Consider the following 25,266-nt stretch of genomic DNA (forward strand, 5'->3'; position numbering starts at 1 on the left):
GTTCAAGCAGGTTGTAATGGGTGGAGAAAAGTGTCTTGAGTACTATGCGATAGAATACTACTAACCAGAATCAAAGGAAAGGTGTACAAGACAGTGGCAAGACCAGCGATGCTGTATGGCCTAGAAACAGTGACACTGACAAAAAGACAGAGGCAGAGCCGCAGGTCGCAGAGATGAAGATGTTGAGGTTCTCTTTGGGGGTGATGAGGATGGATAGGATCAGGAATGAGTCCATCAGAGTGATAGCACATGTTAGATGTTTTTGAGTGTAGGTCAGAGAAGCCTGACTGAGATGATTCGGTCATGTACAGAGGAGGGATAGTGAATATATTGGTATATGGATGCTGGAATTGGAGCTGCCTGGCAAGCGGTCTCGAGGAAGACCAAAGAGAAGATTTATGGACGTAGTGAGAGAGGATATGAAGGTAGCTGGTGTGAGAGAGGAGGATACAGAGAATAGGGTTAGATTGAAAAGGTTGATTTGCTTTGATGACTTCTGGTGAAGGGAAAGTCCGAAAGGAAAAGAAGAATGAATAGTAGGAAACAACATGAATGTGGTCTTTCATGAAGATTGTGTATGAATTACACCTATTTCCTAGTATTTGTCAATCTTTGCTTTTACAGTGTTTACCAAAGGATTTTTTTGGCTATTTTTCTGGTACCGTATGATGGGTCTCAAACTTCTTCAAATAATCAACCCCCTTTGGAATATGTTTTTATCTATCTCCCTGCTAAAAATGCTACTTAGAAATTTGCTGAAATAGAGATGGGTTGAGCGGACAGAAAGAGGCATAGAAGGCTGCACCCACAGGTCAATGAAAATTAATTGAACGCTCTCTAACCAGTTGGACAATTGAGTTGAAAACAGCTTACATTGAATACCCTTAGACATTAGCTTTCAAAATAGTAAATATTATAAGTTAAACACTCCACTGATGTCAAACAAAGGGAGCAGCTGTGATTGAGCTGCAGCTTCTCGCAAAGGGACCCTCAGTAAGACAGGGACCGCTGCATTGTGTCACTCTGCCTCTCAGGATGGTGACCTCGCAATACATACTGCATTTAATATGATCAAAGCATTGGCAGTGAATGAATAAACTCATGTCTACGAATGTCTCTGTGGGTAGTAAGTCAGTTCATTTGACTCAGTGTTTTTGCATGGCTCTCAAATTCTCCTATGAGACCTTCCCCCCTTTCTTCCCCCCACTCTCAACAAGTCTCTTCCCCCTTTTAATACCTAGTTCCTCTAGAGCTTGTTCTGAAGTGTTGTTGAGTTTGATACTGAGCAAACTAAATTGTTTCCGATGAGCCTCTGGGCACATTGCAGCGTAGCCCCAGCCATCATGGTGTTAATGGATGGATGAGGCAACATTGCAAAGCACCTCAAAGGAAAAGAGGGAGTTTCATAATTGCTGCCAATTTCACTGCAGCTGTTTCTTTTTGATAAGTTCGACGGATGATTTAGAAAAAAACAAACAACAACAACAGAACGAAGCACAAAAAAAAGGAAAAAAACATTTGCCTCACAGAGGATCTTTGTCATTCTCAGTGGGAGAGAGAAACATGTAGCAATCAAACTGGTCTCCAGGCTCTGTCTGTCTCTTTACTTTGTTTTGATCGGAGCTGTTGCAAAAACAGAAGCCTCAGACAAAAATGTAGCGGACGTTTAACTGACATGAAGGGTTTCATTGAATGGGGTAAATACGCTATTCTTAGGCTCTATGTTAGTTTATTGGGTGTTGGTTGGTCAGTTGGGTGTTTTTAATTAGAGATATAAGCAGTTTTACTCTATATCACACATTTTTCTTGATTTTATGTACTGTTTATTTGAGTGTTTGTGTGTTGCACATTCTGAGTAGCAGGGAGCATCTCAGACTCCATGAGCCATATCCCTGCAAGGTGCCTCAATCAATTAATAGTACTGATAAGAAGATTAATACTAAGATATAAATCCTTGTGTCTTCAGTTAAGCATATTAATAAATCCATCTGGAGTCTAAGTGGAATAATTAATTGTCAGTTGTAGCTGTGTTGTAAAAGTAACATTTATTACTGATTGGTGATTGTCAAAGACAGTGCATAACTTAAATTAAAACATGAAGGAAACATAAACATGTACTAAATAAAATGGCATCACAACTAAATGTTTTAATAATTATTTGTCATGTGTTATCTGTATACTTGAATACAATTCTATATGGGTTTGTTAATTTTAATGATACAATAAACTTCTCTCAGTTAGCGCATAACCTTCAAAGTAATAGTTTATTTATTAAGTTTTTAAACCTTCAAATACAATTTATGACAAAACTTTCATGAAGCAGATTATAGATGTATTGATTAAATTAACAGCATTTATATTTGGACATTTGTAGAGTCAATTTTCTAAACGATGGATACAACATTTACCTGTTCTTCATATTTATTAAGGAAAAGTTACTTTGTATCTACTTGCTTTTCATGTTATGTTGTAATACATGTTATACAATATGACTTTGTTTTGTGAACTATAGAAGAAATCAAGCTTACTGCCCTTTTCCTACCCTGATGTCATTGTATTCTACCACTCATCATACTGTCTCTGAAATTCTGCACCTCATTGATCATATTGTATTGGTCAAGTAATTGATTGTTACTGGTTATTAACCTCACAGAACTTTGTATCTGCTGGCTAGTGACCAAGAGCAGCATGTAATCAGTCACAAATGGCAGCTGCTAATGAAATTAGTTCCTGGTTCTGCCTCCCAACTTTGTTTGTTCCACAAAGTATTGGCAAGGGCACAGAAATGCCACGGTTTACTCTCTCCAGAGAATGGAGTGATAAAATAACAGAACACAGATAATGATCTGCTAAGTCTGTGTTGTCTCTTTGTAATTACTCATGTGTCTGACCAAAATATAAAGATGAGTGCAGTAAAAGTTGCAACAGCAATTTTTAGAGCAAGATTGTGGTTGCTGTCGCAAATTTTCTTGTCAGGGTTGTATTAAACATCTGTCTGCGTAGATATTTTTAATGCCATTGCAGTTGCCTTATTCTGCCTATTTTTGGTGTCTGTCGGCAGAAGGGTGCATTACACTTTTGTTTTTGTTGCAAAATGCAAAGTACAGTAGATCTGTTTGGTACAGCAAATTAAGAGCAATGTGTCCTTGGAAGTGTAAATTGATTTAGAGACTATTGTTTTTACTTTTATTATGCGCTGTATTATGCATGATTATTATTATTACTATTATTATTATTATTGTTGTTGTTGTTGTTGTTGTTGTAAGGGTAATAAAAATATGAAAACGAATAAAATCATATATAACATCAACAGTAGATTCAAGCTTCATCTGCATACTGCAAATGGTTAAGTTTTATTTCCATTTATTTGGTCAGTTCCTATTCGATTGATTTTTTTTTTACGATGTGACAGTATAGTCTCTTCACTGTAAATAACTGTACCATCGGTTGGATAGATAGATACACTGTTCTTTCTAGAAAGTTTTATTGTAATTTAACTTGTTTATTGTCCACAGGACAATGGCCAACGCCCACTCAACTGGCCTTCTACTTCACTCAAACATAACTTTGGCACTAACTAATATTCAACAACACGATTGCACAACATCATACAGACATAACTGAACAACTCCCATGACATAGCAAACCCTCTCTCAAGAGTGATTACAGTCCCTCAGTGTATATCACACATTCCACAGCCCTGGACTCATTTACATTGCCTCACCCCTTGGCCAATCACATCTGAGAGACCACACGGAAGCCATGATATGAAATACATGCGATTCTATGCCCAATCATTACCTGCAGCTTCCTAATGACTTGTGTCACTAACAATAGCCAAAGTGTGCAAAATGAAGTTTTTTTTTAGCGACAACTCCACTGCACTTGGCTCTGTTTTTGGCTTGAGGTGCTGTCTGCTTATCTCCTTATGGGCAAACTTGGGATTGCTGGTTATAATTCATGCTGTAAAGACTGAAATTGATGTTTTTGACCTTTTGACTTTGCACATACTGGCTAACAGTCTGGCTAAATTTAGGTAGAAAATGTGAAAACTAATACTCACTTTCCAATAAAAAAATCTGACATTCAGCTGACAACCATTAAAGTAATTTACAACCTTCAACTTGCTGCAACCTCTCTTGCAATCTCCTGCATCTAATGTTGCACAGGATGTTATGCCTGTCGAGTGCCCATTGCTATAGTTTTGATTAAATAAGTAATCTTTTGCAGATTTTTATCATTCTGTGTAGCTTAAAAAACATTTACATTCATTGTAATTCATTATCTGTGTTGCTGCAATCTAAATATGGATTCATTCTTTTAGCTTTTAACAATTTAAAACTCCAGGTTTTAATTCATAAAGGTTCACTGTCACAATGGAATTTTAAAATAGAAACAAAGCTCAAACTGGAATTTGACTGAACTATACTTCAATTTTATCAAATGAGATATTATATTGATAAGTCAGAGGAGCCAGGCTGCGATTGTTTAGTCATGTACAGAGGAGGCATAGTGAATTTATTGGTAGAAGGATGCTGAGGTTGGAATAGCCAGACAGGAGTGTTTTCATGTTGTGAAAGAGGACATGAGGTAAATTGTTGGGAGAGAACAGAATACAGAGAATAGGGTTAGATAGGGGAAGTTGATTCACTTTGGTAACCTCTGAAGCAGCTGAAACAAAAAGAAAGAGAAGAACATAGTAAAAGAATATTTTAATTACAATACCATGCAGCTTTTTTACTATTCATTAATACAATTTAGCCGCACGGCACTGTGTAAGATATGTACAATTTTTTGGCAAAACAGTGACGAGTAGGTTGAATATAACTGTATACGCAACAATTTCAATGCAGTTATTTTGCACTTTGATATGATTGATACAAGCCCATTCGTAAGTAACTAAGCAACTAAGCCCAACTCAATTTGCCTTCATTGCTGACATGGTTTTATGTCTTCAAAAAACTCTACAAAGCATGCTTTCAGCCATGTTGCCCACCTGCTGTTGTTCCTTATCTACAGTGGTCTGCTGAACCAATTTGATTGCAATGTAATCAATCATGTTTGCTTTCACAGTATTCCACATTAGCACAAGCTTATCAGGCAGCCAAGGCAGGCTGATTGTTTCCCAGAGCATGACCAGATGACTGCTCAGCTCTGTGTCTGGAAATGCCTCCGATTATCTGGTCATAACCAGAGAGTCAAATCCAATTACTCCAGAGTCATCTTTTTTTGAGGCTTGACTGAGAAGCATCTATACGTCTGTTGCTGATGATGCCGCTTCTCCTTGTGTGAAATGTGAATCTTAAAGGATGCTAAGAAAGTGATAGAAGCTCTTTACTGTCCAAACATCACAAGTAGGTCTTTGTTCATAAAAGGCAGGTTTCGGCTTGGGAGTGCCTTCCATGTGGCGGTCAATGGCTATGTGAGGATTATAATCTTGGCATGTATGTGTGTGTCCATTCGTGCTGAGGTCTGTTCGTCTGGGGTTGTGTAGCCATGGTAATGGCTGTGAGAGACTGTGAGAAAGCAGTCTCCAGGAACTCATTGCCTTGGGGTGAAGCATATGTGACATGAAGATGGCACCAGAAGGCTGCATCATGGATGTCCAGTTGGCCATCTGTTGTGATTCTGCAGCCAGGGATGGGGAAACCCTCTCACTGAAACCACAGAGGATGAATGGCATTTTCAAATGCCATCGCCCGGGATAGTGTGTGCTTCTCCCGGGAGCTTCTCTGTACATCCCAGACAATGAGCACTATTCACGCTCACTGGGAATTCCAGCAAGTATCCGGCACTGGAGCAATGACTTCACGCCATGCATTTGTTGTTGTGGCTGCTAGGGAGGAAGTGGCCACAGCATGGTTGGGTCTTTGTCCAGGGATTATTATTCTTTCTTATCCCAGGCCAAGTTTGTTCCGGAGAGAAATCCATTACCAGACCACATCACTTGAAGTCTGCTCACAAGGGCAGGAAAGACCAATGAGCGTTACTTGGAAGGATAAATTGCTTCTATAATTTACTTTGCTGCACTGCTAATGAGTTTAAAACAACAGCTGTGTCATGGATAGAATGACATAGGTTTGTGGTTTAGTTCGAATGTAAAGAAAAACATCATTTTACTTGCATTTCACCTGAATTTTGAACCTACATCCTTGTTGCGGTTGTCAATAGCAGGACGCATTATTTCTTTCAGATTAAGCCGTTGTTTCATCAAGTATCAGTTTGCCGTCAGTTTTCTGAAAGTTGACAAATACATATAATAAATGTTTTTTTTTTCTTTTTAATAAGCATATATCTAGTAATCTTGAATAAAGCATAAAATACACCAAAAAAAAAATACTGTCAGAGCTTAACTACAATTTTGTTAATGTAGTCAAGCAGTCTAAAACGTCTGAAAAGGTGTCATAAAGTTGTCTGTTAGTATCATATAACACTTGGAAGTTTATGATGCTTTGCTTATCGTAATATTAAGTCAAAGCCTGTAAATCATCTGATACATTATCAGAAGCTAATCACCCAGGAGATCACACTAATGGTCCTTTTTTATTTTCAGACTCTCTCTCTTCCTTTCCAAAAACACGATCAATTGAGTTGGCTGTTGAATATCCTGACTTGAGCTATCTCTGTTAGGTATAAGGATATTGCTAGCACAACCCGGAGGTAACATTAAAGGTTCTTTTTTGAAAGGTCAGATAGAAAGGAGAGCATCTCATGCACACTCAACTGTCCTTTTCAAGAAAGGGCATAGCCATTTTGGGAGTGAAGGTGGTACTGCTGCAGAAAAAAAAAACACAAAAAAAACACAACAGTTATGTCCAGATTAGTGAGAACTGTTTATGGAATAATGAACATTTCTCCCTGGGGACCATCACCTGCTCTGCGCTGCATTTGTATGCATCCTCAGCGACGACATGGAGCAGAAAAACTCTCATCCTGCCATCGACATTCCAATCAAATAAATATGGAGCAGACAACCTTCTTGAACCTTCTTTCAAACAAATGAAAAAAGTGTAGCCTTTCAGCTTCCTGACTCAAAGTCACCTTTCAAGCAAACATACTTGCCTTACCCTGTCAAGGGGCACCTCCTCTTTCTTTTGAATAATACTGATAATTGTCTTGCAGTAACACGTGTTGTGTCGAAGAAATGCCAGTTTATAATTAATGTAGTCCAACTGATCCACTCTGAATTGATTCAGTTATATATTTGTTCCAACAGTCATTCCTCAAGCACAATTTTCAAATGAAAAATGGATGGATGGACGGATGGATTGAAGGACTGTCAACATCCAGCATAATGGCTTAATCTTAATCTATTAATCTTAATATGGTAGAGGAAAATATTTTTTAACTTGTGGAAGAACAAAAATTGAATAAACAGAACTTTTAAGAAGAGACTGATAAACACTTTTTTTCCAGCATCACAAATGGATATATGGAGAGAGGGACACCCCCCCCCCCCCCCCCACCAGTTACTTGTATGCTGCTGAGGTCTGATCGTCTGTACTTTGTGTTTGTTTTTAAAATGCAATCCAAAAAAATGCAGATATCTTTAGTTTGTGTGTGTAGTTCCTCCTGGTTCAGTATCCTAAGGGTCAGAGTTTCTCTCCTGCAGCCTCGTAACAGTCAATATGTGACAACTGTGAACCTATTAAATCATGACTAGAGTATTGTTTCCTTTTACTTACTGTACCCTCAAAAGCTAATTGGGCACAGTGATGTATTTCAGGCTGCCTTTATCATAGTTTGTTCTCACCATTTGCTTTCAAGACTTGTTTTTATTGCATGCATAGTCGAACAGCATGTTTTGCAATTGAATCTTGATAATTTGCTGTTCTTGTTTTGAACTGATTTTACTTAAGTATTTCACATTGTGCTCGTGCACTTATTTGTTTCGTATTGTAATTGTCAGTGCCTTTTATTTGCAATTCCATATATCTGTACTAAACTGCAGATGCGGGTAAGGTTGATAATAGCTATCTATGTGTATTCATGCAACACAAATCCATTGGATTTGCTCAAAAACAATTCATTGTCTGTTTGTCATGTACATCCCCATTCAAACAGGAAAGGTGGACAAAAGACGTGCTATGCTGAAGTTGTTATGGATTTTTTATTTTATTTGATTTTATTTTATTTTTTATTTATTCAGATATGTTTTATTGGATACTGACTATATTGTCCCCGTGGTTATTTAAGGCAAAAGATCTGTGCATGAATTTAGCTGTGTTCCATAAGATGATTGATTTAATGGATTTTTCGCACTTATCCAAACATGTCTGATTCTTAAATTCCACTAGCAGTCACATTATTGGTCCATGTGACAAATTGGATATTTTTGTAAATGCTCTCTTTTTGACGAGGGGTGAATTCTTGAGATTCTGAATAGACACATCGTCTGTACTGTTGATACAGACAACTTTAACACAGAAAATCCGTGAGAAGGATTCTTTTAGTAACGCTAATATATCCACTCTGTCATTCGCATTCACTTCTGTTCCTCCTTGTGGCCAAGACATCTGAGTCACTGGGAATGTCAAGCCTGCCTCTCTCACCGTCATTTCCTTTGTTCAAGGTGTCTCTTTCAGCTTATTAGCCCCCAGACAGTGTCCGTGTCCATGGTTTCCAAAGCCAATTAAAAAGGTTGTTCCAATTAGAGAGCAGAGAGAGCTTGGGTGTGATAAGTAAAGAGCACAAAGACTGTGGCCTCACCCCGTAGGTTGGCAACCCTCTAATCCACAACTGTCAGAGCTGTGCTTCTGTGTCTTTATTCATCATGTCTAGACAGTCATCTCAACATTGGACTATGCTGTGTGAGTTTTGCAGTCCTTTTATTCTCACTACATGCTGCTGCATTCCTTATCCGGCTGCATTGGTATCTGTGAGATAAATCATATAATTATTATGTATTATTGTAGTTATTTTTACAACTATATTGTTTTGGCATGGGTGCCATTGTGAATATTGTCAACATATGTAACGCTGTTATATAGACTATATCCTGGCATGGAAATCACCACCACTGTATGCTTAGTTTAACACAATGCAATGATTGTTTAGCGGTACCCAGCCAAGGAAATATTTTTTGTAATTTAATGTTATTTATTCATGTATTTAATTTATTATAATGATTTCCCTCCATTATGCAACCTGGCTGAGGAGACTTCAGTATCGTTTATACTTCATAGCTTAAATTAAAAGGTATCCTACATTTTTAGGGGTGATTGTCAAAGCACTTTTTGGCTATTTGTCGGTAAGTCTTGTAAAAAACAAACAAAAAAAAAAAAAAAACATATTTCTAAGATTTCATTGGTTACTTACAGTTAAGAAGAAAAATAAGAAGAAAATTTCAACTCCCAGCCCATCCCACCATCATCATTTCATTGGTTGCTAGAAAATCCCTGTTCTCATGGCATTAATACAGTTACCTTTTTAGAAGTATATTCAGCAATTTACTAAAACAAAGTAACTTTATGGTATAGAGTAGGCAGCATCAGCAATGGTGGACTCCCATGGATTCCTATTTAACAATCTATATCACATAAAAAGCTGATTTTACTTAAAATGGTTCAGACTAAATGTGAAAAAAATTGAGAGAATATTGTTACTGGACTGGTTTAATATCCATCATTTTGTTTTTCTTCAGGCCTTTTCAAAAAAGTTAATAATATTTTGGATATTTGTGTTTGTATGCAGTCACACTGATGGAGGGCATTCACAGCATTTCCTCATAGCTTATGCATTATCTCCAAGCCAAAGCCAGGAGTAATTAGATGTGGCCAGAACAGGAAGAGGTCCTACATTTGACTAACCGAATCAAGTGACGGATAGTTAATTTCCTAGCTGCTGGGGGAACAATGAAAATACTTCAACTGCTGGTTTCTGCTTGGGCATTGCATTGTAATCAAAGTGAGAATAACTCAAACAGTAGTGGTCCGGAATTCCGGTCAAAAGTGGATAGTGATAACTTAGTGGTATGTTGCTTTGGTGCTGTCCCTGCACAGCATTATGTGTTGAGCCAACTGGTTCTTGGTGTTTGCCTTCCTAAGACCAAAACTGACAGAGAGCAAACACAGACAACCTATCCTTGCTGTTCCATCAATACCTTCCCTCGAACTATTTTTCACATTTATTTGTCCTTTGGCAAATCTGCCCAAGCTCTTGAAGAAAACAGACAGGAGAGAAAAATAAGGAAATAAAAAAGGACTGATAACTTGTTTATGGTTATGTGATGGCATTAAGTACATGCAAGTTGTGGAAAATAAAGATCGGGTGGATCGCTGCTCTGTGATATTGTCGTGACTGCCATTGAGCATTCACATTGTTTGGAGCATATCAAGGTTTTTTTTTTTTTTTTCGGTTGGCAATATCATTTTTTGTGTTTTAGTAGAGACTTAAAAAAAAAATCTAATTTTTTGTTGCACCAAACAATAAGAACATGTGCAATTGTGAAAGTCAGTCAAAATGCTTTTATGTCTTCAAGAAGTATTTGTTGATGACAGCACACTCAAGAGATACAATTGATGGCCCTGTTGTGCATCTATAGACTCTGTTTAAATGTCTGCCAACATAAATGGAAATAAAATCCTCAGTGAGTGGATCAATCCAGCTATGGGGCAAGAAGCCATAGTAAACACAGCTTTGTTTGATAGAGATACTTGTTGCAAGGCCTTATTTCTTTTCTCTAAAGGATCCATGGACCCTCAAAACAGACTGCTTTTTGATTGTCCTTGCATGCTTTGATCCTTTCATATATGTTTGAGATGGACATGCATGGCTGAATATGCATCTCTTACTATGCAGATCAAAAAACCTCCAATCAAACTGGCAGTGACTCGGCTGTCTTCGTGCTATCAACAAAAAATTACTCTCACTTTAATCTCAAAAAAAAAAAACAACCTGCATCCATACATAGCTGCTGGGCTGTGTGGAGTTGTCGTCACTTTAATAGTATCAAAGGATATCTAAGGACCATATTTTTGCTCCCCTCAGATATTAGATGAGTAATATCGCTTCTAAAATCAAGGGAGTACCTTAAACTACTACTTCCTCTCCTTTCGGCTGTTCCCTTCAGGGGTCGCCAAGGCAAATCAACCTTTTCCATCTAACCCTGTTTTCTCTACTCTCCTCTCTCACACCAACTTCCTTCACATCCTCTCTCACTACGTCTATAAATCTTCTCTTTGGTCTTCCTCTGGACCTCCTGTCAGGCAGCTCCAATTCCAGCATCCGTCCACAAATGTATTCACTGTCCCTCCTCTGTACATGACCCAACCATCTCAGTCTGGCTTCTCTGACCTTCTCTCCAAAACATCTAACATGTGCTTTTCCTCTGATAAACTCATTCCTGATTCTTTTCATCCTTGTCACTTCCAAAGAGAACCTTAGCATCTTCATCTCTGTGACCTCTAGCTCTGCCTCCTGTCTTTGGGTCATTGTAACTGTTTCTAGTCCATAGAGCATCGCTGGTCTTGCCACTGTCTTGTACACCTTTCCTTTCACCTTAAACTCCTGGTATAAAATGAGACAGAATAAAAGAAAGACATTTAAACCTTGTTTAATGGCTATCCATTGATTTGATAAGCAAGGTTACAACTCGTAGTCAAGGACCTAAAATAACCTTAATGGAGACATATCGTAAATGGCTGTTGAGAAAAAAAAACAAACACACAAGCACACACACACACGTGTGTGTGTGTGTGTGTGTGTTGATGGTGACTCGTGTGTGTGTGTGTGTGTGTGTGTGTGTGTGTTTGTTGATGGTGTGTCATTTTTGATTGCTAAGAATGGGTATTGATTACAGATGTAAAACACAACTTGCGGCTGTATGCCTTTCAACTGTCCACACAAACACATTCATAAACTTGACCTATATAGGTCCTTGGTCATACAGGTCATTGTTAAGCGTCAAATCTTGTCAGGTAACCTGGACTTTTCTAATTAAGTACCATTCAGGAAAAAAATTTGACAACATGGTTAATGAACTACATTGTAATGTTTTGAATTAAAATTACAGCAGCAATGCCTTTTTTTTTTTTTTTTTTTTTTTTTTTTTTATACAGACATCCATGTTTTGGGGATAAGTTGGGGTCAGGGTCAGGTTACTATTTATATTTCCTGTAAAGCAAACACTCAACAAAAAAAAAAGATACACCTTATACTGTACTTTATTTGTACCACATTTTAGGGGCTGTGCTACTGTCTGGTGAAACATACAGAATTAGTATACAAGCAGTAAGCACAATGTGGGATAGGGCCATTAGACTGATAAATAATGCAATATGTTGTGACTGTACAATTGAATTTTGAAAAATACAAGCTCTAAAGGTTCTTATTTTTAGTACAGTTTAAAATGGCACACATTAAATTTATGCTACAAAACAATACAAAGCGTGTTCCCAAATGAAAAAAAGAAGAAAGAAAGGGTTTTCAGTGAGAGGAGGATATATTTGAAGAATGGAAGTAGACCCTCTGAAAAAATAGGTGAGTTTCTGTTTCAATGATTAACTTATAGAATAATCTTGCAGCCACATTAAAGCATCAAGTATAAGGATAAACAAGTGGAAGGAACATATGTGGTTTACATGGCTTTGTGAACATGCTAAGAGAAGGACCTGTCAATGTGACATGTTAAGGATATTTGCACATGCTTGTAACGCACTAAGTGTTATTAACCATAAAGCTGATGCAGACAGTAAATTTTTCTTTTCAAGATTTACTTTCCTGTGACTAATTTTGTGCCAACACTGCCCATGAGAAATTGAAGTTTTAGCATATTAATTGTACAGCTTTAAGTTTTTTCCTTCTTCAGCACCTTGGAAACCTAGGAACTCAAAATTGTATTCATTTCTGATCAGTGATTTCTAAAATGATTGTTATGGGTGCATGTATTTGTTACATTCATGATTTAGGCTGTGACTGGTGTGTTATTTTGAATTAATTGAGTTCATTTAATTGATTATGGAACACAAGTGATATATATATATATATATATATTTATTTATTTATTTTCATGGCATTGACACTAAACTATTATTGTCTCTTAGTGTTGCTGCATATGACTGTCTGTGAATTAGGTCAAAATGAGAAGCATAGCTGTATTCTGCAGAAGATTCGGTGTTGGTCAATGAATCATATCTAATACATTTATACATCCACTGACCTGCAAGTCACTTAATCGAATTGTCTGAGTGTGAGATAATTACACAGGAAGTGCTGCCAGAGTTGAAAATCAGGTTGTCATTTAAGAGTTTGCTGAATGGTCAAAAGGACCAAGGTTGATGAGGGTCAGAGTTGTCTTGAAGATACAGTGCTAGAACAGAATTGGGCATCATATCTCACTGAGTTTGCTATAATGCAGCATGACATCATGGTGCTTTGTGTGGTCACTGCTCAGTCTTAAAATTACATTGTATAATGCTTTCAGTGTGTGTTTGAAGGACAACAAAGTACTTAATTGATTGGTTTGTTTGTATACTGATACATAATAAACACTATGGAATAAGCTGACACAGTGTACATCATACAGTTATTGATAAATTGCCATTTTGCATTTATCCTCTTGGAAATGCCCTTAACGGGTGGTCACAATTCTGCACTCTCTTTAACTGACCCATGAAAACGTAAATAAATTAAATGAATACATAACTACACCTAAAATAATATCCTACCATTAATTCTTTCAAACAGTTAGGTTTAAGATACACTATTTGATCAAATTACCAGCCTAGTTCAAAATGCAACATGGTATCTCTTTGTAGTTTTAGCTGTTTCACTGAATTTTATTATTAGAAAAAGCAAAAATATTTCTGTCCTGACATTTCAATATGGCTTTGATGACCATGGAAACCTGTCCAGTCAGTCCTTTTTTAACCTACATATACAAACTACCACATCTCTATAGGACTAAGCCTTATGGCGGGGGGAATCACTAAGATTTACAATGGGACCTCTTTGACTGTCATGGAAAAAAGTTACTTTGACTTTTGTCTTGAATGCAATATGCCAGTTAAGTAAAACTTCATTTCATTCTGGTATTCATCTTCATTGTTGCTTTTTGTGGGTTGTTTTGATTGGTTCTACAGAGCTAGAATATTATATATCTATGGGAATGTGGGTTGTGACAGAATTGGCTAGCGGCCACCACTAGGCAATGGTGTATCAGGCCAAAAATGCAGGAGAGATTCCTGTAAAATGTTTTATTACTGGCTTTGTGGCAAAGCCAAGCAGAGAGGTCCATAGAAATTCCCCTTTTTTGGTTATCATGTAGGGAAAATAGATCTTAAGAAAACTCACAAAACACAGATCAAACTCTCTCCAACCTGTCCCAAAAACAAAACTTGCTCAGTGTCCGATATAAACAGAACTACTATGCAACAAAGGTAAACACACCAGACAAAAGCAAAATACTGTACTCATTAATAACCTGCTCAGTCTCTAATGAAAGCGGAGAACAAATAGCAGCAAGGACACATACACTGGACATATGCAGAATCCACTTCAGACATGGTACTACAGTGTCATACATCTAGGAAGGGACCAGCACATAGAAAGAGTAACCCATAATCAACAAAAGACAAACAAGAACATAACAGACAGTGATGCATTTTAAACTGTTTAAACAGCAGATTGACCAAGGGTATTAAAATGTAACTCAATAAAACAGTGCATTCAGAGATAGAAACAGAGGTTCCTTGATCGGGGCTGTCTCAGTTATCCCATGACGCTGCCAAGTTAGACCGCACTAATTTTGGCGGGAACCCAATACATGTTCCCTTGATTCCTGACAGCACCCTTTTGCCACCAGAGGGGCTCATTGACAACAAGGGACACCACTCCGACAGGCTACGTTGCTCTTAGCAGAATAAAGAAGCTAAGCCTCTTCACATTGTCTGTCCGGGGTGCTCATTTCACTTCCTCGTTCATAGCAGTCGCAAGTAATACTCGAGAGGCAAGGGTTGTTGGTAGCTCCCTGCTTTGCAATCTTGCTTGTAAAACCGATTGTCTGTGTCGGCATGCATATGCGCGGGTATCCATCTGCGTGAGAGCGCTTAAACAAGTGTTGGTGCGGACACCCAGGCAGGGATATGTGTGGTCTGTCCATGGTTGTCAAATGGAGTTACAAGGACATAAGACAATTCAACAAATAGTAAACGTGAAAGTTTCATTATTAAAATGGCAAAATATCAAAGTGTTTAACTTTAATTTCTCAAATTTCTCTGTAGCATACTGGTCTCTTAGAACTCAACAATAATCAAAATTATTTCCCTTAGGCTGCTGTCCTTAGGAGTCTCCACCATGAACCACCTGCCTTAATCTTACCTCTGCATTCTCGTCTCTCACACCAACTAATTTCATGCCCTCATTCACTCCTCTTTGGTCTTCCTTGAGGCCTCCCACTGGCTGGTTTCATATTCAACATCCATCCACTAATGTATTCATCATTCCTCCTTTTCCAAACAATCTCAGTCTGGCCTGTTACTTCATCTCCAAAATATCTAACATTTGTTGTCCCTCTGATGGACTCATGCTGGATCCTATCCATCCTCACTCACAAAGAGAATCTTAAAATCACCTTTGCTACGTCCACCCTGTCCTTTCATTCTGGTTGACACTCTTTTATCACACATTATGACCTGATACTTAACTCACCTGTTTCAACCTGCTTGACCTCTTGTCCACATTCTCCATTGTTTTGGACTGTTCACCGCAAGTACTTAGAAACCTCCACCATTCTGTTTTCACTTGCTGCGGTCTCACAATTCCACTTGGGTTCTTCTAATTCACAAGTGAGCTTGAGAAAAATGAAACACGCACATGTGCTGCCCAGTTAGGGATGAATGCTGGACAAAAAAAAAAAAAAAACAACCGAAAAAGGTTTTAAAAAAAGATTCTGCACACCAAGAGGGCTCCAGTGCAACACTAATGTATTTCAGTATAATGTTTCAAGCCACATTGGGTCTTTTTCAGATGCTTAACAAAAAATGTTCAGAATGTTCAATTGAGCCATTTTTACGGTGTTATGATTCCCCACATCTGCTGCCCATCATTAGCTGAACACAGGAAAAGTAGGAGCTCCTACTCCAATTTGCCACACATCAGTACCTTGATACAACAACTTATATCCTGGTCCAAAGTTTCTAGCTTTGCTACCTTTACACCTTCTCTCCTGGACACACAGTATATCCATTTCTCTCCTCAGCATCATGCCAACCACCTCTTGCACTTCAAATGCCATACTTACAACCATACTCTAAGTTTTTCTTCTCTCTCTACCTTCCACCTCCTTTGTTGCCCAACTTCCATTGGTACCCTTTAGATTACCAGCACCATTTGCATATTTACTTCCTGCCATTCATGACACGATCTTCAGCATTTATCTGGGATTTCGACCGACTCAAGGAGAACAGTGGCTTGTATGTCCCTTGGGCCAAAATTTCACACAGGCCATGAAGTTATATAATATATTTGTTCTCACAGAACTGTCATATGATATAATTTGAGGGAAGCTTTTGCATTTATACAAGATGCAACAAGCTTTCAAACAAATCCAATTTAAAACCTTCCACTGCAACATGAGACCCAGAAAGAGCAAATCAGATGGCATCAGTATAGAATGAAAAAGTAGATTTATGCCAAGCCTTAAATAACTAAACTACCTTTTTTTTTTTTTCTCTGATGGACCTCCTCAATTTGATTCCAATTCCATTATAATTATTACAGCTATTTGTGTACAATCTCATTGTCTTTATTCAGCTGTGTTTGGCAGTTTCAGTAAATATCTCTTTTCATCCAGCATAGTTAGAGGAAAAAAAGTAGGAACACAAAAAATATCTATAATAATAAAAAAAAATCTTATTTACCCTGTTCAGTCGAGCAAATTAAAAAGCAAACTTGTTGATGTTGTAAGGACAATACAAAGTGATTATTAGTCTTGTCACTAGAATCAAATTACATGACAGCCATAATATTTCTATTTCCATGAATCTGTGATTGATTATCATGTAATAATTGTGCCACTACTGCTGTACTAAACAGCCACATACCAGCTATAGTCGGCTACCACCCAGCAGTTTTGGTTCTAATTGGTGCTCTGAGCTTGGCAGCAGCAGCATAATAGTGGCCAATTTGACAGTTCATCTGGCCAGGAGGAGAGCTTTGCTGTCAATATTGACCTCTGTCCATCCAGCTGGAGAGAAGCTGCAGGTACTATTGTGTGTCGTTGCCTGCAGGTCAGGACTAGAATCTGTCTGCCCCCTTTGTGGACCACAAACGTGCTGTAGGAGAACTAGTGTGCATGGACCGCAGTCTAAAAAAAAGACTTTTCAAAAGGGAGTCTGGACTGTTTTTGAACTCGTCACACACAGTCTGCAGGATAAGTAAGCAGATCTTTTCACTCTGGGCTCTCTCATGACAGATGTGCTGCTATTTGTTGAATCTTAGGAAAAATAGCAGCTGCCGCTGTATTTGTTTACCAGACTTTATTTGAAATACACGAATGACTGACATATCTTATATATGATCATTGACCTGAAGTTAATACATCTAATTGATACAGCTGCAAAGACAATGTATTTTCACTATACTGCTTGTTCCATCGAGGTTGTTACATTTAAAATGTAAAGAAATTAAATTGTCCTTTCTAGACCAAACCTGTGATGAATTTTGTGTGGCCTTGACAGGTATAAATATAGTGTCATGATAGGTGTGTGTATGTGCCTGTGTGTGTGTACACGTGCAGGCATTTACCCCTAAAAGCAAAATGCAGTTAATTTATCAACAGGTTTTAATTATGTGCAGAGACCCTCTCAGCTCTTGACACAGTAATGTTTTGTGGAGCTTTTTCAAATTAATTAATTAATTCATTAATTAATTTTGTATTTAAACTTGATATTCATTATCGCTCTAATGACCTCAATTGGCACTTATAAGAGCAGATCCAAATGTTTGTATGTGTGTGCAGATGTGATGTGCATCCATGAGTGTGCGTCATATATGCAGATAGAGGCAGTGGGTGTCTTCACTTGGGGGGATATCAGTGCACAGTCACTAGGCTTGAAATCATGTGGAGTGAAGACTGTTTATGGACTGCCAAAAGTAATTAATCTCCATTCCCTATGAAAAATAATCGGATTAAATATTCTTGTAGTGCAGTGAATCTGTCTCTCTGCAATATGTCGATGTTGAATCCTTGGCTGCCCCTCTGTCCCTGGTTCTCTCCCCACAATATCCATCCCAATGCCTGGATTCACCTAACAATGGACGGCACAATGACTTGGAGAGTAATCACATTCTCCTGCTTGTTTGAATGCTTGTCTTTCACCTGGGAAAAGAGCACTGGCCACTTGACCACAATCATATTCTGACCTTTGATAGAGATGCTGAAACGCTGAGAGACATGCAGTGAGCTGAGTGTCATCTTCATGTCTTTTGCCGCGGGTGAAACAGATGTTCACATCATGATTTGACCTTTTTTTTGTAGTATTTAAATGAGTATTCTGTTCTCCCTCCTTTCCTCCCCGAAGTGTGTTTTGGGTCAGCCTCCCAACAGGAATGGTTTCAAACCTCATTCTGTCTTCGCTTTTTCAAAAGATTGTTTTTTCCCGTCAGAACCAAGCAGGTGCGAACACACACCAGAAAATTGCTTGGTAACAAGACAAAAGTACTATCTCCCCAATCTTTTGTCATAGCTAACAAAGTCTAAAATATATTTACTTATAAATATATCTATTTATATCTATTTATATTTACTTAGTTTGGGTTCATGATTTATAGTTAACTATATAGTTAAATAATTTAACTCAAGATTGTCTTTTCAGATGTGTGTCAGCAACACATAATATAAAAACCTAATATATATTTTTCCTGACAGTAGGTTTAATTTGTTTTGAAATGTAGTCTCAAAACAAAACTATATATTTAAGTGCTACTGGTTCAACCTGTCATCATCAAACGTGGCGCTACATGATCAAAAACAACTCAGATCAGGGAACCATTGTAACATGACATTGTTAATGCAATTATACAACATTGTAAGCATTGCCAGTGTAGCTTAGATATTATATTCCAGATGTATTTTTATACTGGGAACCTTAATTACATGATCCTTCAGACAATTAAGCCAGAATACATCTCTTTTTGATGAAAATTCTGATAAGATGCGCATCAAAATCCTGCACTGAAATATTATGCCTCATTACCAGCCCACATCTGGAGAAGCCATGGTTCTTATATCTACAAAGACATTGCACAAATCATGTACTCCTTTCTTTACTTACGGTCAGTGCAGTGTGTGGCTTTGTCATTTAGACTTGCAAAGAAGGAGCAAATAAATTGTTGTCTTGTCATAATTTTATCACTGTTTCTTCCCCAGGCCACCCTGCTGACACACCTCTAACCATCAGACAGAATGTCCTACGGGTCCATTGATGGAGGCTCCTTTGCAAGTCGCAACCCATTTGGAGGTCCGACAAGGCACGGTTACCAGCCACTGGGTAAAGACAAACTTTTTGTGATCAACACCAAATATTGAGTGATGTAGCAAAGTTTTAGAGTCACTATTGCTGCTATGGTACTATTTTCTTTCCTTTAACACCACACACTATCTTGTTCTTGTCATGGCTGGTTCTATAATTTTCTCTGGTTAATCTTTCCATTGATGCAAATTGTAAAGGTGTGAAGAAACTTGTAGACTTTGCAGACAAATTAAAACCTTGATAGAGGCAATCTTAGTCAGTTATTGAAGGAACCAATCAATTTTAGTTTTGCATGTGGGGAAACTAGAGTCTTTGCCATCCACCAAAGCTATTTATAATATTAGACTATCCCATCTGGTATAGTCTGCTGCACTGGGAATTGTGCAGTCAACATGTGTCCCTCTTCCTAAACTGACTGAAGTCAGATGTTTTAGCTCAGAAGCTATTCTAAAAAAAATGGACCAACAATAAACCACAATTACTCACATGCAGACAGATTAAAGAGGGATGAAGTTTTGATGGACTGGTGTTTGTTAGATCTCTGTTCCTGCTATAAGCTTTTCAAATTGACGGGCACCATGGGGCCTCCTGCCAGGTGGATGTGTCTAGAATATACCAATTACTCAAACCACCTCAACCTGCCCAAACCTGCGGGGGAAGTCATTTCAGCTACCTGCAGCCGAGAACCTGAAGTTGTCGGCTGTAGTTGAGAATAGGAACGTGCACTGGTAAATCGAGCATTTCCCTTTTTGGCTTCGCTACTCCTTCACCACACCAAACATATGCAGGAAGAGCATCAACGTCTTTCCTGTTCACACTCCACTTTACCCTCAATCATGAACAAAGTCAGCAGATACTTGATCTCTGTCACTCGAGGGGAGAATCCACATATTTTCTGTGACAAAGTTATGGCCTCATATTTTACTCTAATCTGGGCTTCGCACTATTATGCAAACTGTGCCAGTAACTTCTGGAGATCATATGGCGAAAAGGCCAACAAGGATCCACCTTGAAAAGCAGGAAAGGGATTGTGGGGTCCCAATTCCAGAGACTCTGCTTCTTGGGACCACATTTAGAAATCCTGTCAATAAAATTTACAGACAGAATTGACAACACTTTAATAATGCGTTTGATGGTGTGTTTAGAATGTGGAATCAGCTAGTGCTCACAGCACCAAAATCTAGAACCCTATCCTCATGGTACATGAGTCCCCTTCTAAATGCACTATATTCATGAGAGTTAGGATATGTGAAACACAAAACTTTCTTTGACATCTAACACTTTAGAGGAATCTACAACAAAGTGCTTTATTCATGGGCATTTAACCTTTTGTCTTCTTCACATTGTAAATCTTTTTAGAAGTCAAGATTATCATCTTCCTTGGCTGTCTTGAACATTGTTTTAGGATCCAGATAATTCAAAATGTCTGTGTTTATCCAGAACATGACTCACAAAGCCTTTTAGAAGTGTAACAACAGTGCTTCCTCATTTTGCGTCAAATCCCAAATAGGCCTGATCACAGGTTACCAACTCTCTTAAGCCATATATACTTCACAAGGCATTTCCAGAAAGGATCACTGAACAAGAGCCATTTTTTACCTTCATCCCAGGCTCATTTCACAGCTGTCTTCTTAAGCATCTTAAAACTTTTCCGTCTGCTGTTCACAATCAGAATCACACTCAGAACCAATGAAAACACGAAAACGCTTCAAAAATTTCCATTGTATTTGATGCCTGTGATGCAAAGAGAGCAAAGACAGCATCAAGTTCAATAGTTAAAATTTACTCCTCTTTCTTTCTTGTCTCTCAAGATCCCTCTTTTGAAATGAGTAATCAGTGTCTTTGTCTTCTGGGATACAACTTCTGACAATACTCTGCATTAGTACAGGTTTTTCAGCATCTTCAGAGGTAGCAAACTCAAAATATCCTTTTCCCTTAAGTTTCAAAGTTACAAAGAAATCCTCAGGTCCCACTTAGCATTGCTTTGATTCTGAGTAATCAATGCTCATTGTCTGTAAATGGGAGTTTGAGGCACGAGTGTGTTGTAGGCTTGTTCTGGATGAAACATGAGTAACAGAACGGTAGAAGTGAAAAGCCTGATGTAAAAGGGTTGAGAATAAAAACAATTGTTAGAAGACCAGTAGGGCTGGTTAGGTTGTGTATTTTATTTTCTTGTCCCATCAAAGTCAATGCTAATTTTTGCAGTGCTAACTCACATCATGATAACTCACACTATTCTAATACATCTAAAGCTTGAATTGGCAAACATTTTTATCACGGTGTTTTAACTTAACATGTCTTTACGCTGTGTAAAAAAAAAGCAAAAAGGGAGACATCCTTTTATCCTCAAGGCCTGCACCACACGTTACCTTGCTGTTTTGGATGCAAAAACGAAGATGCATCTCGATCTCGATGCAAGTGCAGTAATTGATCTAAATCAAATTAAAAAAATGCTTAGGGTAAAACCAAGGAAAAAAACTGCAATTATTTGATGAAGTCACTGCTGTACAGTTAAAGGAGCTGGTGAATTCACTTATTACACAGGACAGTGAAGCACATTATAAACCTCAGAGTGCTGAGAGCAGTTTTTCTTTTCCTTTGTTTCTTCTCCTTTTCAACCTTCCTTTTTTGTTTAAAAACAAAACAAACAAAAATAGTCTAATTTGAGACACTGTATGACTGAAGGCAGTATGAATGAATTTGAAATGGGTCTTCTTACTTTGGTGTTGCAGAAGGAAAAAAAATAGCTTGTGTAGAATTACAAGGAGCTATAGTGACACCTAGGTGATACTTGGAATTTATATGTTTTAAATTTTCAACACTTATGTTTGATTGACCTGGGAATTGGGCTGTGCGTTTGGAGGACTCGTAAGTCTAATATTTTAATGCAGATTGATACTGTGTCCTAATTTGCTATGTGAGGAAAATCACCTCAGATTTATGAGTAATTGATTAATTTACTTTGAGTGGACTGAATAAAAGACCAAGTTTCTGCAATGCAGAATGGTGGATAAAATGCCCATATAAGCGTTTCAGCATTGCTGATGAAATTATCCAGATCCAAACACCAAACCTTTATTCTTTCAGGATTTTTTTTTTTTCCTATTGGTATTTGTCTGGTCTGCACTTAGTTGTGCACTAATATGCATTGTGCTTAGCAAATAGGTGTTTATTTATGTATTTGTTTTTTAAAATCCTTTCATTATAAACTGTTTGCATTCATTTCAGTCATCCCTCAATGACATTTATCTAATCAGTTATTGAGGTATTCCAATAAACAAAAGTCACAATTCCTATTTATAAATAAATAAAAAATTCAAGCAATCAACACTGCATGCACTTGATCTAATATACAAGTTACTTCATTACATGTAAAGTGGGGTGCAAATAAGTGATTTAAAACACTGTGTGAAAGTGGGTGCCTGTGTATGTGCCCATGTGCATGTGTGTTCGTGTGTGTGCATTGGCTGTGCTAAAGTTCACATGTTTTTATGAGGGTTAAGCAGTGTGAAAAGCTGCTTCATTGGATTTGATCCTCTCACTGCTTTCATTAGCCTTGTAATGGGGCAGGGGCAAGACAGAGCCCCTAAGGCAAAACATGTTCTCGGCTAAACTGTGTCTGTGTGCGCATATGTGTATGTGCATGTGTATATGTGTGTGTGTGTGTGTGTGTGTGTGTGTGTGTTTGGGGGGGGTGTATTTGTGTGTGTATTTTGAGCAAGTCTGTGGTTTGGGATGGACAAAGATAGAGGAATGGACAGAGAGGCAGTCGAGTTACTGGATTCAAAGAGTTGAGAACAATGAACTATGTGACAGGTTGTTCGTGGAACAGGGGACCACTGACGTCTCTCCTGACATATCCATGCACATCAGCATTAACAGCCTATTTCAAAACTTAAATCTTCATTGCTACATCATTTGAAAACCAAGTGTCATCTCACCTCTGACTTTCTGGCATGCATTCCAATAAATGCATAAAGGGAATTTATAAAATGTTTTTGTTTTCCTTATAGTGGTATTTAAATTCATTTATAGAATTATGTAAATGCTGAGGGTGACCCTTGACACTGATTCGCTGAATAAAGTTATATGCTTATATGCTTTTATATATATAATTTTATTTTTTATTTCTTAAATGCATTTAACTTTTACAACTTACATGTCTTCAACTACATGTATGGTTCACAATTATAAGAGTGAATCTGACACATCAGATATTATGTTAAAAAGAGAAGTAAAGACACTCACATTAAACCACTTAGCAGATTATTTGATATACTATGTGTTTATTACAGCTGAAGCCAAAGAGAAAACAGGACCACTTTTCTGCATAGACAAGCCTCTCGTAATGTTACTTGCTCTTCTTTCAGGGATGAAATACATACCAGTTTTGAAACACTTATGCTATAGCAGGAGTATTTAGTGTAGATAACAATAACCAATTAATTGCCAAACAACATCATTGCTCAGATTACCAATCTGAGGCTCATGAGTCCCTGGGCTACCTTGCAGAAGTTAGGGATTGGCTTTTTTTTTTTTTAGCATAAGGCCAGCTCAAGTGACATATTTATTCTAGCTATTACAAATAAATTCCTGTTGCATCAAGTAGTCCTCATATTAGATATAACTGTCATTTATCCAACAAGTCTATCACATAATAATAATTTATCCTTTATTAAGGAGTTCCAAGGATGATTGTACTACCTCCTGCGCCACGCTGCACCCAATCACATACATGCTCTTAATGGTGTACTAAGTTTTGAATCTAAAGTTATGGCTCACCTTTCAAAGTGGTTGACTATTACTGTGACTGCATACATAAACATTAACAACATAATTATCTGGGAAATGATTAAAAGTATTGATAAAATATATTAACATATCTTCTGCTTTAGAATGAACACCTTTGTCTCTTTACCTAAAGAAATACACCTAACTGTCATAATTTTGGAAGACAAGACAACAAGTGAACCATATATTGGGAAAGAGTGAATTTATAGATAATACTTTGGAACACTTAAGAACTCATCGGAAGTAGAGACATTTATAACTTTTGGCTTTCTGAATGTGTGTATTACACTGACAAGACTATTTGGTCTGGTAAAAATATGGGAGCCCTACAGTTTTCACTAAACTTTTAATAAGGCTATATTTCCACCTCCTACACGTATACTGGACTTGAATATGGTCTTCACATCTAAAACTTGCTGATTGACCGCGTGCCATGCTAACTTCGGTTCTGGCAGGAATGTGATGATCTCAAAAATCCATTTGTCTTGCAACTTTTAACAAAGACTGTCAATTTGAAGCCCTTTCATATTCATGTAGATACATTCAGAGAGGTTGAGTAGGAGAAAAACAAGTCTCTCAAAAATGATAATGAGATGCAAATGAGAAACAAGCACATTGTTTGACAGCAGTCAGAGTCACAGAAATTAATGCAGTCAGGAGGGAGGCCCCAACCAAAGTTCTGGGACTGATACAAATATCAGTTGTAATTAAAAAATGACTTTATGTATAGGATTTTTACTGAATGTTTTAGGTTCAGGTAAGTACTTGACCGGAAGGAGTAACAGACTATTTTGTGTCTTTTTAACTCAAAAGATCAATTCAAGATTAAAGTACAGGTACTGGACAGTTTTCTGTCTAGCATCAGATTCAAATTGGGGTCAAAACCTGTCAGCCTGATGTCCGGAATCCACCTAATTTAGTTTCCTATAGTATTGGGTTTCTTTGCTATAGCCGAAATCTAAATCATTACAATTATTTAGATTGTAAATGGTATTAATAGAAA

At 37.6% G+C, this 25,266-nt stretch overlaps 1 protein-coding gene across 1 annotated transcript in view; it reads left to right on the forward strand.

Annotated features, from left to right (window-relative positions):
- Positions 1–25,266, forward strand: part of tsnare1 (T-SNARE Domain Containing 1) — a 138,079-nt gene that overhangs the window by 5,756 nt on the left and 107,057 nt on the right. Inside the window, exon 2 of the mRNA XM_086154904.1 lies at positions 19,370–19,490. Within this exon, the coding sequence (XP_086011030.1) occupies positions 19,406–19,490 (85 nt within the window). The 5' untranslated portion in view covers positions 19,370–19,405. The remainder of the gene's footprint in view (positions 1–19,369; positions 19,491–25,266) is intronic.

The sequence above is a fragment of the Fistularia commersonii genome, chromosome 11 (assembly GCF_037954325.1).
Source record: "Fistularia commersonii isolate RoL2024-O1a breed Wild chromosome 11, RoL_Fcom_v1.0, whole genome shotgun sequence".
NCBI classification, from domain to species: Eukaryota; Metazoa; Chordata; class Actinopteri; order Syngnathiformes; family Fistulariidae; genus Fistularia; species Fistularia commersonii.